Below are 14,029 nucleotides of genomic sequence, written 5' to 3' on the forward strand. Positions count from 1 at the left end.
GGGGTCCATAGTCATGTTCCTGCGAAACAAATTCCTCTTCACAGCCAAAATGTTAGAGCAAGCACGCCACAAGAAGTGACGAAGTTTAGGCAGAAGAGGTAGTGACCATAAACAGGACCAAAATTTATCAAAAGGAGAACAAGAGGCTATAGCACAACCAGAAGCAATAGATCGAGCTAAAAAGTAAGTAGTTTTAACTGTGAAGATACCATTTTTTGACGAAGTCCAAAACCAGGAATCCCCCCTAGATAGATTAGAAATTGAGAGGATAAAAATCCATTATGAATCGTAAGACCCAATCCAATTTTTCAAAAAGAAAATTAAAAAAACGGAGAGAAAACGCCACCCGATCGTGTGTTTGGGTGTGTACCTGCACGGCTGCACCCATACGCGACTGGGCATGAAATGATCGCTCCACCCCCATGGAAAGGCGAGGGTGTGCTAGTCAATCAGGTATTCTTGATTGACCCACCATTTGCGGGGAGCTGATCTGATATCGAACATTGATTACTGAATCACGATGTAGAAGTTCACACATGTGAGAAAATCTATAAGAAAATTTATAAAAAGGGTGCAGAGAAGGGGAAGGGGAGGACGATTGGATTAACAAATGTAATTAAGTATGGGTCGGATCGAAAAACTTTCTATAAATTTGCACTCAACCCGAATGGCGACAGTTGGAATCTTATTATTTAAAAGAAAATTTTCCTTCACCGCATGGTGAAGATTCACCACACTATTCTAGGGTTCAACAACCTCTATAGGATTTTAGTACAGAGAAAATGTTTCGTACAACACCAGTTCAAAAATGAAATTGCACACCCTCTCACATATTATTGTTCATGTGAGGATTTTATCCTCCCAAGTGTGGAGCATTGCTCAGTGCTCCACACTTGAGAATCCAACAATAAAAACATGGGCAGTGGCATCTTTTTATCTTCTCAAGTATTGGGTGACCGATTGAATTCTCAAGTGTACCATTCTCAAGTGTGGTGCATTGGCCGCACTTGAAAAGATATATATCCTTCATGAGAGGGGGTTATATGTCATTAATGCCCCTGCTCGTTTTGCCAGATTCCAATGGAGGTTCTTTTATTGCCTACAAGGCTACAACTTCACTCAGGCAGTGTAGGGAACCGTCTTCCGTAAACATATTTCTCAAAATACCCTCTCCAAACTCTCCTGCGCGCATCCGAAGCTTTCCATTAACCGTGGGAAGGAAAACTCGGTCTATTTATAACCAGTGCCTCGTTCTCCATGCATTCCCAGCTAAATGCTTCCAACTGCAGCCAGCAGGCTCACCGTCTTACTATCAAATTGTCAAACCGTAGAGCATCTCAAGCAGATTCACTCTCTCTTCATTACCAAAGGCCTCTCACAAGACAACTTCTTCAGAAGCAAGCTCCTCCATTTTATTGCAACCTCTCTATCAGGTTCAGGCGACCATCTCGTCTCCTACGCTCTTTCCCTGTTCAATCAAATCGAAGCCCGCAATACCTTCCTATGGAATACCATGATCAGAGGGTTCTCTGCAAGTTCCAAACCCGAAATGTCGTCCGTTTTCTTCGTTAAAATGCGAGGAGAAGGTGTACTTCCGGACAGACACACATACCCTCTACTTCTCAAAGCCTTTTCTAAGTCAAAAATCGGAAACCAAAATCAGATTCATGGTCAAGTTGTGAAATTTGGATTGGACTGTGATCGTTTTGTGCAGAATTCACTGATTTCTTGTTATGCAAATGGTGGGTTCTTGGATTTGGCATGCCAGATTTTTGGTGAAGTTCCTGAGAGAGATTCGATTGCTTGGACGGCAATGATTGACGGGTTTGTTAAGAACAATCGAGCTAAGGAAGGGATTGAATTTTTCATGAAGATGAGATCTGAGGGTGTAAGGGTTGATGAGGTGACTATTGTTAGCGTTCTCTGTGCTGTTAGAATGGTGGGAGATGTTTGGCTTGGGAGATGGATTCATGGGTTTTACGTAGAATCCGGGAGAGTGAATTGGGATGTTTATGTTGGTAGTGCACTCGTAGATATGTATGCGAAATGTGGTTGTTGCGATGATGCCCGCAAAGTGTTTGATGAGATGCCTAGGAAAAATGTGGTTTCTTGGAGTTCTCTGATTGCCGGTTATGTGCAATGCAATAGATTTAAGGATGCTCTGTTTGCCTTTCAAGATATGCTTCTAGAGCATGTTGAGCCTAACCAAGCTACACTTCCGAGTGTTCTCACCGCTTGCGCACAATTGGGAGCATTGGATCAAGGCAGATGGGTCCATTCATATATTGATAAGAATAAGATTGAAATGAATATTAACCTGGGGACATCACTAGTAGACATGTATTCAAAGTGTGGATGTATAGATGAGGCATTTGTCATTTTTGAGAAGCTACCTCATAAGGATGTGTACCCTTGGACTGCTATGATTAATGGGTTGGCAATGCATGGGCATGCCTTGAGCTCCTTGAATCTGTTCTCTCGTATGTTAATGGATGGTGTTCAACCCAATGCTGTCACCTTTATAGGCATCCTCTGTGCATGTTCTCATGGAGGTCTTGTAGATGAAGGCCATAGGCACTTCCGTTCGATGAGTCGAGTTTATGGTATTGAGCCTAATGTCGATCACTATGGTTGTATGGTTGATCTCTTGGGTCGTGCAGGCCATTTGGAAGAAGCATTGAAATTTATTAATAACATGCCAATGCAACCAAGCCCTGGTGTATGGGGAGCTCTCTTTGGTGCCTGTATGATCCATAAGGGTTACGATCTTGGTGAATGCATAGGAAAACATCTAATTGAGCTGCAGCCTGATCGTTCTGGTAGGTATGCACTTCTAGCTAACTTATACTCCATATGTCACAAGTGGGATGAAGCAGCTTATGTTAGGATGCTAATGAAAGGGAAAGGAGTGGAGAAGAAACCCGGATGTAGTTGGATTGAAGTGAATGGTGAAATACATGAGTTCATAGCATTTGACAAGTTGCATTCTCGGTCTAAGGATTTATACGGGATGTTAGATGAGATCACTATACAAATGAAACTTGTAGGATATGTGCCGAATGCTGCATTGTTGATACTTGAAGCCATTATAGATTGAAATAAATCACTATATGCTTCCTCACTCTTTCCTTAGAGTTTGATTTGGGTCTTTAAATTCTTATCAAGTTTGCAGGCTAACCTACTTTGCTTCTCCCATATGTTTATATCTCATTCCATGGGCAAGTAAATTGCCCTCCTAGTTCTTGTAAGATGGATCAATTTTCCTTCTAGTTTTACCTTTTTTATGGGATGATGATCAAACATTCTTAATTTCTCAGTGCCAACCTTAATTCCTTTCTAGAGAGATAATCTAAGCCATTGCCTAGGCTTAATTATAACCAATTTCCCATCTTTTGTGAGTGTTACTCAACTGACCTCAATACATTTTGTCTTGGGGTAACCAGCCCACAATCATTGCAAGGTCTTAATTATGAGACAATTGGTTCGATGGGAAAAATATTTTCAAAAGGGTTTTCTTCCCATCACAATGCATAGTGAAGTATAATGCTTCACTATTTGTCACATGGCAGTACATGGGTTAGTCCAAGAGGACCAAGCATGCATCATATTGGTACAATTTCAGTTTAAAACGAGTATAGGAAGTAGTTAAAATAAGATATTATTTTTTATTTTATATTCATCTCCATTTGATGGCATTTTGGTAATTTACTAAAACTTTGAATCAGAGTTTGAGCAGCTTTCCTTGCTTACATTGGACTAAAAATTGGCCATTAAGATGCATGTGGGGGTTCTCTATCACATGGACTAACCTATGTACGGCCAAGTGGCAAATGAAGAAGAGTTAACTTTACTAGGCAATATGTCAAATTTTAAAAGGAGATTGAGATAGATTTTCATTTGTTTCGATCTTGTACTTTTACTAAACATCTCTATGGATGCACGATAGGCGTTGTTATTTCATAACTCTAGTTTTCTTGGTATCGTAGGATTCACACTGGAATCATAGGCAAGGGGTCTCTATCAAGGACTACAAAACACCAAAGAGCAAGAATGGAAAAAAGTAGAAGTTTGGTCTCACTATGATAGTTTTATTTCTTGGTTTGAGGAGGGAGAGCAATTAGCCCCTTGGTATATTTTTACTACTGTGAGTGCCCAATGGCTGGGCTGCCTGGGCGCGTTGATTGGGCACATTCCGGGATGTGTGCGCGAAAGTCCAACTGTTGGATGCCTCATTGGGTAGGATGCTCATTGGAGAGGATTTTGATCCAGTCATTTTAGTGGCTGATAGGTTAGTCAAGACCGCTAGAACTGAAAAATGTTGTACGTTTTAAAACTTTACATTAGTTAATATTTTTTTTCTTTGCTTCCTAGAAAAAAAAAGACCGAGTTTCCCTCCACCCACGGATCCCATTCATTACAGATCAGGAGAGGGCAGGAAAGGGTATCAGGAGGATATTTTTGAATATACTAAAACTCTAATAGGGGTTTGTGAACCCTAGGATAGTGAGTGAACTGTCCTTTGTAGGTGGGGGCAAACTTAGTCCAAAAAAAATAATATCTAAGCTCTCTTAATAAACAAGAACATTTTACAAACAGAATCACTCAGAATCAATCATAATGATCACAAGATTCACAGCCAATTCTGATTCAAATAGACTGATTCACCCATAGTTTAAGTGTACGGTATAATTTTAGGTATTGGTCATTTTCAAACCCGATACAATACCAATACAAATCAGCCTATATCGAACAAGTTTACCCATGGTTTTCTTAAAAGTTTTTGATTATTTTACCCTTGGTCCGTTTTAATTTCAACATAATATTAAAATTACTGGCAAGCGATAGTGCGAGATTGATGCAGACCGATACCTCCAAGGATCTCACTCGTTTCCAACGCACTTGTGCGCCGCACAGCATTTAGCTCACATCGTGCGACTGGGGAGCTAACACACATCCCGATGTGCTTGCGTGTGGATCAAGACCTCCCGGGAGGAGCCCAATCCTACTTCAAACCATTCACTGATCTGATTCCCGATTCTTGCAATCATGTAAAATACGAGGCGGGATTCCATTCTCGTACGAGAATGGGTGTGAGCCGCCCAAATGGCATCCATCATGTGGTCCCACATGGTGGATGCCATCTGGGCGGCTCACACCCAACGTACGAGAATGGGATCCAAGGTCGTAACTCGTAAAACACTGGCAACATTTGCTGCTTCAAGGTGGAGGCCTACTTGTTTACCAAATTAAAAAGGGAAAATTTCTTAGATCTACGATCTTAAAAAAAGAATTACAAGATAAGTATATTTTAAATTTGTTTAACATCCATAAATTTATATTTTAAAAAGATTTACTTAATCCCCAAATTAGTTAGTTTTCGTCTGGCCCAACAAAAAAATATAACTAAACTTCCTAATATACCCTTTGACTCATTTTTTCCCCTAAAAAAAAGCTAAAGATAATGTTTGAAGTCTTTTGGTCTGAGTGAGTAATTCTCGATTGCTTGCTTCCCAGGGTGAAGGAAGAGCAGGGAAAGACGATTGAAGTGGTGTTGAATGATCGTCTGGGAAAGAAAGTTAGAGTGAAGTGTGAAGATGTTGACACCATCGGAGACTTGAAGAAGCTCGTTGCCGCTCAGATGGGAACGAGAGCTGAGAAGATCAAGACTCAGAAGTGGTACAACATCTATAAGGATCACATCACCCTAAAAGACTATGAGATTCATGGCGGCATGGGCCTCGAACTCTACTACAACTAAATTGTCTGTCCAATAAAGAAAACAGGTATGATGGTTAGGTGTGCTTGTTGGAAATTGTCTCTCGGTCCAGAGGAGAGGAAATACATGGTCTGAACTGAAAAGCAATGTCTACTTCTTTGAGTCTATGATATGTAATGTAATCCAGACATTGACACTTCTTACTTCCGAGTAGGAAAAGGAAAACTTAAAATGATTGCTAGATTGGTGAGACTTGTATTGTAATTTAGAATTTTTAAGACTCTTATCTGGAGTTCAAACAAAAAAAAAAAACAAATTCCAAAGAGAAACTCAGGAAATCCAGAAAGATAAACATAACCCTAAAGGAAATGCCACATTAGAGGCCATCTCAGACGTATCTCCAGAGGATCATCCACCTCCCTCTTCCCACTCATCTACAGCTACACATGGTCCCCATATTCTAGAAGGATCACTTAACAGAGAGCACTAGCACTCTGCCTCATTCTTTTGTAACTGATTTTATTCTTTATTCTTTATTGCTCTTCAATCTGTATAGATATATAAATAGTGAAATATGCCCTAGCTTTACTCACTTGAGAAAGCTAACCAATTCATCGTCTCCTCTGGTTTCCATTTAGTCTTTATGGTAGTAGAGCAGACCAAGGGAGAAAGCTCTCACGTCAAGGTAGCCATGGCCTATCCATACCCTTCAACCTTGAACGTTACTCCGTTCACCTCGCTCAAACTCACACCTTCGAATTTCCTTCTCTGGGAAACCCAGATCGTGTCTCTTCTTGAAAGCCAAGACTTATATGGCTTCATCACCGGTGAAACCAAATCACTTGAACCAGAAATCACTACTGCTGATGGGAAGAAAGCCGTGAATCCAGACTATATGTCATGGGTTCGAACTGACAGACTGGTTAAGGCTTGGATCACAACAACCCTCTTTGAAGAAGTCCTGGTTCATGCCGTTGGGATGAAGACCTCTTATGATCTCTGGTGTGCTCTGGTTGCAGCCTTTTCCCAAACATCTAAAGCACGAGAGTTTGAGCTTCTCTCCAAGTTGCAGTTCCTTAAGAGAGAAAACTCTTCATCACTCATTGATTATCTAAATTAGTTCAAATCTCTTTGCGATCAACTCAGTGCTATTGGGAAACCTATCCCCGATCAACGCAAGGTCTTCTCTCGTTAACCAACCTTGGCCCCGACTATGAGGCCTTTGCAACTACTATGTTGAAGCCTCCGTGCCTTCATACTCTAAAATCATTCCATACGCTCAGCCATGAGCTTCGCAACAAGGGAAATCAGCCTTCCCAGGAATCCAGCAATCCACACTTGGCCTTCTATGGTGCTCACACATCGGCGAACTCTGCTAATCATCGATTCTCAAAGCCAAAGAGCAGCGAAAGTGGCAATTTCACCTCTAAGGGTAGGGGATTTACCCAAACAACCAACAAAAGTCTTTCCTCTTCCCAAAATTCACCCAGATCTGACAAACGAAGCACTCAGAATCAAGGCAACTCATCTGGAGGAACTGGAGGATCTGCTCGATCTAATTACAACAACCGTGATAGACGAGGTCCTAGCCGCATCTCATGCCAAATCTGTGGACAGATGGGCCATCGAGCGTTGAAATGCTGGGAATGCTTCAATCACACTTATCAAGCAGAAGAGATCCCACGAGCTCTCGCTGTAGTTCACCTCTCTGATTCACAGGATCTTCGCTTAGTATCCGGATCTCGGAGTGAATGCTCACATCCGACAACACAGGTAATCTTCACGACTTCACTCCTTATAGTGGATCGATAGAGTAATGGTTGGGAATGGTTCTCTTCGCCCATCACTCACAAAGTGGAGAGAGTAGTATTGGGATCGGTTCCTCCTCCATTCCACGAGAAATGTGCTAGTAGTACCTTCTATTAAGAAAAATCTTCTTTCCATTTCCAAGTTGACATCTGATTATCCCTGCTCTGCCGAGTTTAATAATACTGGGTTTATGATCAAGGATCTGTCGACCAAGAAAGTCCTGGCATCGGGGAGTAAGCAAGATGATGGTTTATATGTCCTTGATGGGTGTTCATTTGCAGCAAACTTCTCCAATAGATGTGGCACTGCTACTGCCGATCTTTGGCATCACAGGTTGGGACATCCACAAGGAAGAATCTCTGATTTTTTTAGTTCTACAGGGACCATTTCAGTTTCTAATAAACGCAGACATTTCTGCTCTAGTTGTCAAATGAGTAAGAGCTCTAAATTGCCCTTTGTAAGTTCCTTTACTTGCAGTACAACACCACTTCAATGCATACATTGTGATCTCTGGGGACCAGCACCCATTACTTCAATACAGAAATTTCGTTTTTACATACTGTTTGTGGATGATTACTCTCGCTACTCTTGGATTTATCCTATCAAGCGCAAATCTGATTTTCTACTGACATTTTATTATTTTTCACAAGATGGTTGAAAAGCAATTTAATCGGCCTATTCAAATCTTTCAATCTGATGGAGGGGGTGAATTTGTGGATCACAAGTTCTTAGCTCATCTACAATCTCATGGTATTGTTCATCATATGTCATGCCCTGGAACACCCGAACAGAACAGCGTCGCAGAGCGCAAGCACCGTCACTTGGTCGAATTGGGGTTGGCTATGCTCTTTCATGCCTCTCTCCCACGATGCTACTAGGTTGAGGCCTTTGCCACTGCTGTTTTTCTCATAAATAGGCTTCCCTCCAGGATTCTCCTCATGGATACACCTCTGCATGCAATCTATGGAAAGCGTCCTGATTACTCCATGCTGAGAGCTTTTGGTTCTCAATGCTTTCCCTACATCAGGCACACCACTTCTCACAAATTGGAGCCAGGGTCATTGCCCTGTATATTCCTGGGCTACAACGATCATCATAAAGGGGTATCGTTGCTTGCATAGGCCCACTGGCCCTGTCTACATATCGCGCCACGTGGTCTTTAATGAAGAAGACTTCCCATTAAGCACAGCAGGTTCCACTCATCCCACTTCACCTTGCTTTAAAGGTGAACTTAGCACCTTTTCTGAATGGTTGGCACCACAGGACAGCTCACTGCAAGGCCCACCTTCACCGGCCCACTCAACAATTCCTACTCAACCCACTACTGCCCATTATGATTCTCCTCAGGCAGCTCCACCAACCGATGCTCCATCAAGCCCACTTCTTGAGCCCATGCCTAACCCACTACCTGCACCCATTGCAGATCCACCTGAACCACAACCTGATATTATTATTGACCCACCTGGCCCACTACTTGAAACTTTCACTGATTCTCATAGTGGTCCATCTTCTCCTGCACCACTTTCTAGCCCATCTTCTCTTAACACTTCCCAACCACAACCCACTTCACCTGCTTCTCCAACCGTGGCTTCCCCACCATCCAGCATCACTACCCGCAGTAAACATGGGATTTTTAAACCAAATCCTAAATATGCACTCATGGCACTAGCTGTTCCCATGGAACCCAAATCAATGAAGTCTGCACTTTCCCACCCAGGGTGGAAGCGTGCTATGGAGGAAGAGCTTTCTGCTCTATATTCGAACCATACTTGGGACTTGGTTCCTTCCCTCCTTGATCACAATCTGGTGGGTTGCCAATGGGTTTTTAAGACCAAAATTAAATCCGATGGTTCGTTGGAACACCTCAAGGCTTGGCTCGTTGCCAAAGGATATCACCAACAGCCCGGTCTGGATTTCTTGGAGACATACAACCCTGTCATTAAGCCAGGGTCCATTCGGTTGGTGCTCACTATTGCAACTATTAAGGGTTGGCCGCTCTGTCAATTAGACGTCAAGAACGCCTTTCTTCATGGCACTCTTAGCAGCCCTGTCTATATGGAGCAGCCCCCCGGGTTCGTCGATGCTTCTCGGCCTCACCATGTTTGTCTCCTTCGCAAAGCCCTTTACGGCCTTAAGCAGGCCCCTTGGGCCTGGTTCGATAAATTAAGCCATTTCTTGCTGGAGTTTGGTTTTCTCTGCAGCACCTACGACTCCTCCCTCTTTGTTTATCACCATAATGGCCACACCTTGGTCCTTCTCCTTTACGTGGACGACATCGTCCTCACCGGCAGCGACTCTACTATGCTACAGCTTCTTATTTCTCAGTTACATAGTTCTTTTTCTATGACTGACTTGGGGTCTCTTCACTACTTCTTGGGTATTGAGGTTTCCCACACCTCTCATGGTCTCCTCCTTACTCAATCCAAGTATGCGCGTGACCTGCTGGCCAAATGCCACATCACCGAGATCAAACCCTTGTCCACTCCTTTACCTGTTAAAGCCACTTCAGCTCCGGATGACTCGGATCCCTTTCCTGATTTCTCTTTGTTTCATGGTATCGTGGGCACCCTCCAATATCTCACTCTCACTCGCCCGGACCTTTCTTATTCTGTGAATTTGGTTTGTCAGCATATGCACTCTCCTACCCAGGCTCATTTTCGCATGGTTAAACGTATCCTTCGCTATGTTCGTGGCACTCTTGACCATAGCATTCATATCCTTTGTAATAGCAATCTCAATCTCTATGCCTTTGCTGACTCCGATTGGGCCCGTTGTCCTATCACTCGGCGATCCACCTCGGGCTTTTGCACCTTTTTGGGCTCCACTTGTATCTCTTGGAGTGCTAAGAAGCAGGCCACTGTTGCCCGTTCAAGTGCTGAGGCCGAATACCGGGCCATGGCCTCTGCCACAGTCGAACTAACTTGGCTCTCCTTCCTCCTTCGATACCTGGGCATTTCCCAACCTCATCCACCCACTCTCTTTTGTGATAACCTTAGTGCTCTATACCTTATCGTCAACCCGGTCTTCCATGCCAGAACCAAACACATTGAGTTAGATTACCATTTTGTACGTGAGAAGGTAGCCCTTGGTTTACTCATTACAAAATTTGTTCCCTCCTCGCGCCAAGTCGCAGACATTTTTACAAAGCCACTGCCTAAGTCTGCATTTCGCAGCCACTGTTCCAAACTGGGCCTGTACCCTCGGTCCCTGCTCAGTTTGAGGGGGAGTAAAGGAAATGCCACATCAGAGGCCATCTCAGACGTATCTCCAGAGGATCATCCACCTCCCTCTTCCCACTCATCTACAGCTACACATGGTCCCCATATTCTAGAAGGATCACTTAACAGAGAGCACTAGCACTCTGCCTCATTCTTTTGTAACCGATTTTATTCTTTATTCTTTATTACTCTTCAATCTGTACAGATATATAAATAGTGAAATATACCCTAGCTTTACTCACTTGAGAAAGCTAACCAATTCATCGTCTCCTCTGGTTTCCATTTAGTCTTTAAACCCACCACCAGACGTCTTTCAATTAACTAGTTCATAGACGCCCAATGCTAGCATTCCTCAAACCCATTGCTCAAACACAGAGGAACTAAAAAACTAAGCAAAAGAGCATCAACAAAGTGAAGCTTACATTAATATAATAGTATTCTCCTTTTGGCCAGGACCCATTTTTTATGATGAACAATGAAAGAAGAGGAATAAGAAAAGAAAACCAGGGATTGGCTTGAGATTGAAAGAGGATGAAACAACAAACACCTTCCCCCCTTCAACCAATTATACCACCAATAAAAACTTGATTCAACACACCACTCGCAACTCTAAACAGAGCCAGTCAAAATGGTAAAAAAAAAAAAGAAGCTACAATTGGCGTAGAGAAAGAGAGCCAATACTTACCGAGTTTGCATGTGATAACCTCCAGAGGATTAAAATAGGGAGTGAAAGAGGGATAACGAGAAGAGGGAAGCACCTAGCGAGCACCACTTTTGCTAGTTTTTATAAGTTTCCTGCCAAATAGAAATAAGAGATAACTCAATGAGTTGTGCGAAGTGCAAACTGTTATACTATTAAAGCATCATCTTTAGCTTTTTTTTTTTAAATTTTTTTTTGAGTCAAAGGGTATTTTAGAAAGTTTAGTTATATCTTTTCGTTGGGCGGGACGGACACTAACTAATTTAGGGATGAGATAAATCTTTTCAACATGTAAATTTATGGATGTCAAACAAATTTAAAATATACTTATTTTGTAATTCTGTTTTTAATCTAGTAGATCTAAGAAAATTTTCCAATTAAAAAAAGGTGGGTCCTACCTTATGACGTGTCGAAAGGTGAAAGGAATTACAGCGCTGTGCAGCCTGTGCCTCTCTCTGCTCCCTCTCCTTCCGCGCATATTGCAAGCGTTATTGAGTCTGAGTTAGATTCCAGTAACGAGTTAACGAGTAACGAGGGTGATCACAGCCCTTAGATCCGCCGGATAATCGAGAAAACAATCGTATCTTCGTTCCTCCGGCAGGTAAGATTCATTTCTTCGTTCTTCTTTCTCCACCACATCAAATTTCAAATCCCAATTTTCGTTTAAACCAACTAATCCACGGACCTTTCTACTCTACAACAAATCCGTCGGGCTCTAGAACCGATCTCACTAGATCCTCTCTGCATTCTGCATATCAAGCCACAGGCATTTCGACTGTCATCTTCTCTCTCTTTCTCTGAGTTTTTGTTTTCTGCTGAAATTATTTCTATAATGTCATGGTTTTTGTGGTTGAGTTTTTAGATTGGCCATTATTTTACTGACTCCAATTGGGATCGGATCTGTTATGCTGTGAGTATTGCTAACTTCTGGTTGTGTTATGCATGTTTTATGAAATATATGTTGATTTTCATTGTTGGAATCTCTGTTATAGAATAGTTGAAAGTTTCTGATTTGTAATTCTATAAGCGATCTGTAGGTGTTTATACGTTGTTTATACGTTGGACTTGAGATGCCTGAGTCTTTGTCATATCATACTTTCGCATGGTATCCATTAAATTTCAAATGTGTGCTCTCGGTCAAAAGTTAGTACTAGTGTGATTCTTCTCTGATGCAAAAAAGCTTAGCATTTGATTATCAACTATTTAGTTTCTCGAGTTTATTATCTTATTAATTTCATAAGATTAAACCCTTAAAGTACATAGATATATAGAGCTATTCCTCTTCTTTACACCAAATAAATACTAAATATTATCAGTGAAGCAAGGTGAAATTGAGTTTTCATTAGTTTTGCAGTATAATCTTATAAATATTAGACTATCTATGGGCTATGTAGGGAAGAGCATTCCAACTCCTAGACATTGCTCAACTCTGTTTTTTGTTTAGCTGTCTTTTTTTATTAGTCCATCATTTGCAGGAGTTCTATCTTAATTGAAGGCCTGGTCTATGGGGTGAACATCTGAGCCGAAGCATTCTGGGTTCACTTTGGATGAACTTAATTGACAAAGATTATCAAAAAAAAAAAAAAAAAGAGACAAAGTCTGACTTAGTTTGACCATGATGGTTGACTCCTGTGTGCCATTTCATGGAGATTTCTTCCTATACAGTCAATATCTTGAGCTTTTGCATAGTATACATGCTGGAATGACTATTCTTTTGCTATTAGTTATTTCAAAATCAAAATTTATTCTCATAGATATTATAAGTACAGTTAAGTTGAGTTCGATATTGAAGGCCAATTTTGTCCAACCTCGAATCCTAACAACATCTTCTATCCCAGTCTAGGTTGGGGTTTTCTTCCCCCCACTTATCTTTTTCCTTTTATTTTTTGTTTTCACCCTTTGGGTGGATGCTGAGTTCTTGTATTTCTCTATGCATTATTTGTTTTGTTATTTCCAAAGTGTATAAGGAATATTGGGAAGATTTTTAAGAAAAATTATAATATTTATTAGTTTTTTTTTCTTTGTTTTGGTGATTTGAAGAATCAAAGTTATTGAAATATCCTTTCTTTGGTTCATAACCCTGAATTTTAGCTACATCTTTCTGTAGTGTGTCTCATCGACTCATCAAGTGAATAATCGCATATTGGAAAACTTAAGGGACTTGGATGCCTTCATATACTACTTGGGTCTCTCCATCTAATACCTTAAGTTTAGAGCCATTAGGCCCACTAACTTAATAATACATTTGTGTACAATCACTCAGAAGAGGAGCCTCACATTCCAGTGTAGTACCACCCAAAAGATGGGCAATACGTGAGGGGGAGTGTTTGGAATTATCCCACATTGGGAAACTTTGGGACCTCAGATGCCTTCATTTACCAGTTGGGCCTCTCCACCTAAAGTTGCTTTTGGGTTGGACAATTGAACAAAATAACAGGAGCCAGCTCAAGAAAACATGAATAAAACAAATCTATATTTAGATTTTAGTATGAATATTTATTACCATTTTGAAACTGCTAGGTTCTGTATTAGTTGTCTTACATTGGTTTTTTCCCTCTGCAGTATTATTTGTGATTTTTTCCTTTA

At 41.4% G+C, this 14,029-nt stretch overlaps 2 protein-coding genes across 2 annotated transcripts; both read left to right on the forward strand.

Moving 5' to 3' along the window:
• Positions 1 to 1,238: 1,238 nt before the first annotated feature.
• On the forward strand, positions 1,239 to 3,121 carry LOC122663752 (pentatricopeptide repeat-containing protein At1g50270). Its single transcript, XM_043859394.1, has one exon. The coding sequence runs from the start codon at positions 1,274 to 1,276 to the stop codon at positions 3,095 to 3,097; it is 1,824 nt and encodes a 607-aa protein (XP_043715329.1). The 5' UTR covers positions 1,239 to 1,273; the 3' UTR covers positions 3,098 to 3,121.
• Positions 3,122 to 5,169: 2,048 nt separating this feature from the next.
• LOC122665853 (ubiquitin-like protein 5) lies at positions 5,170 to 5,908 on the forward strand. Its single transcript, XM_043861987.1, has 2 exons — positions 5,170 to 5,222; positions 5,515 to 5,908. The coding sequence occupies exons 1-2, from the start codon at positions 5,170 to 5,172 to the stop codon at positions 5,756 to 5,758; spliced, it is 297 nt and encodes a 98-aa protein (XP_043717922.1). The 3' UTR covers positions 5,759 to 5,908.
• The last annotated feature ends 8,121 nt before the right edge of the window (positions 5,909 to 14,029 follow it).

Source organism: Telopea speciosissima, chromosome 6 (genome assembly GCF_018873765.1).
Source record: "Telopea speciosissima isolate NSW1024214 ecotype Mountain lineage chromosome 6, Tspe_v1, whole genome shotgun sequence".
Taxonomy (NCBI): domain Eukaryota; kingdom Viridiplantae; phylum Streptophyta; class Magnoliopsida; order Proteales; family Proteaceae; genus Telopea; species Telopea speciosissima.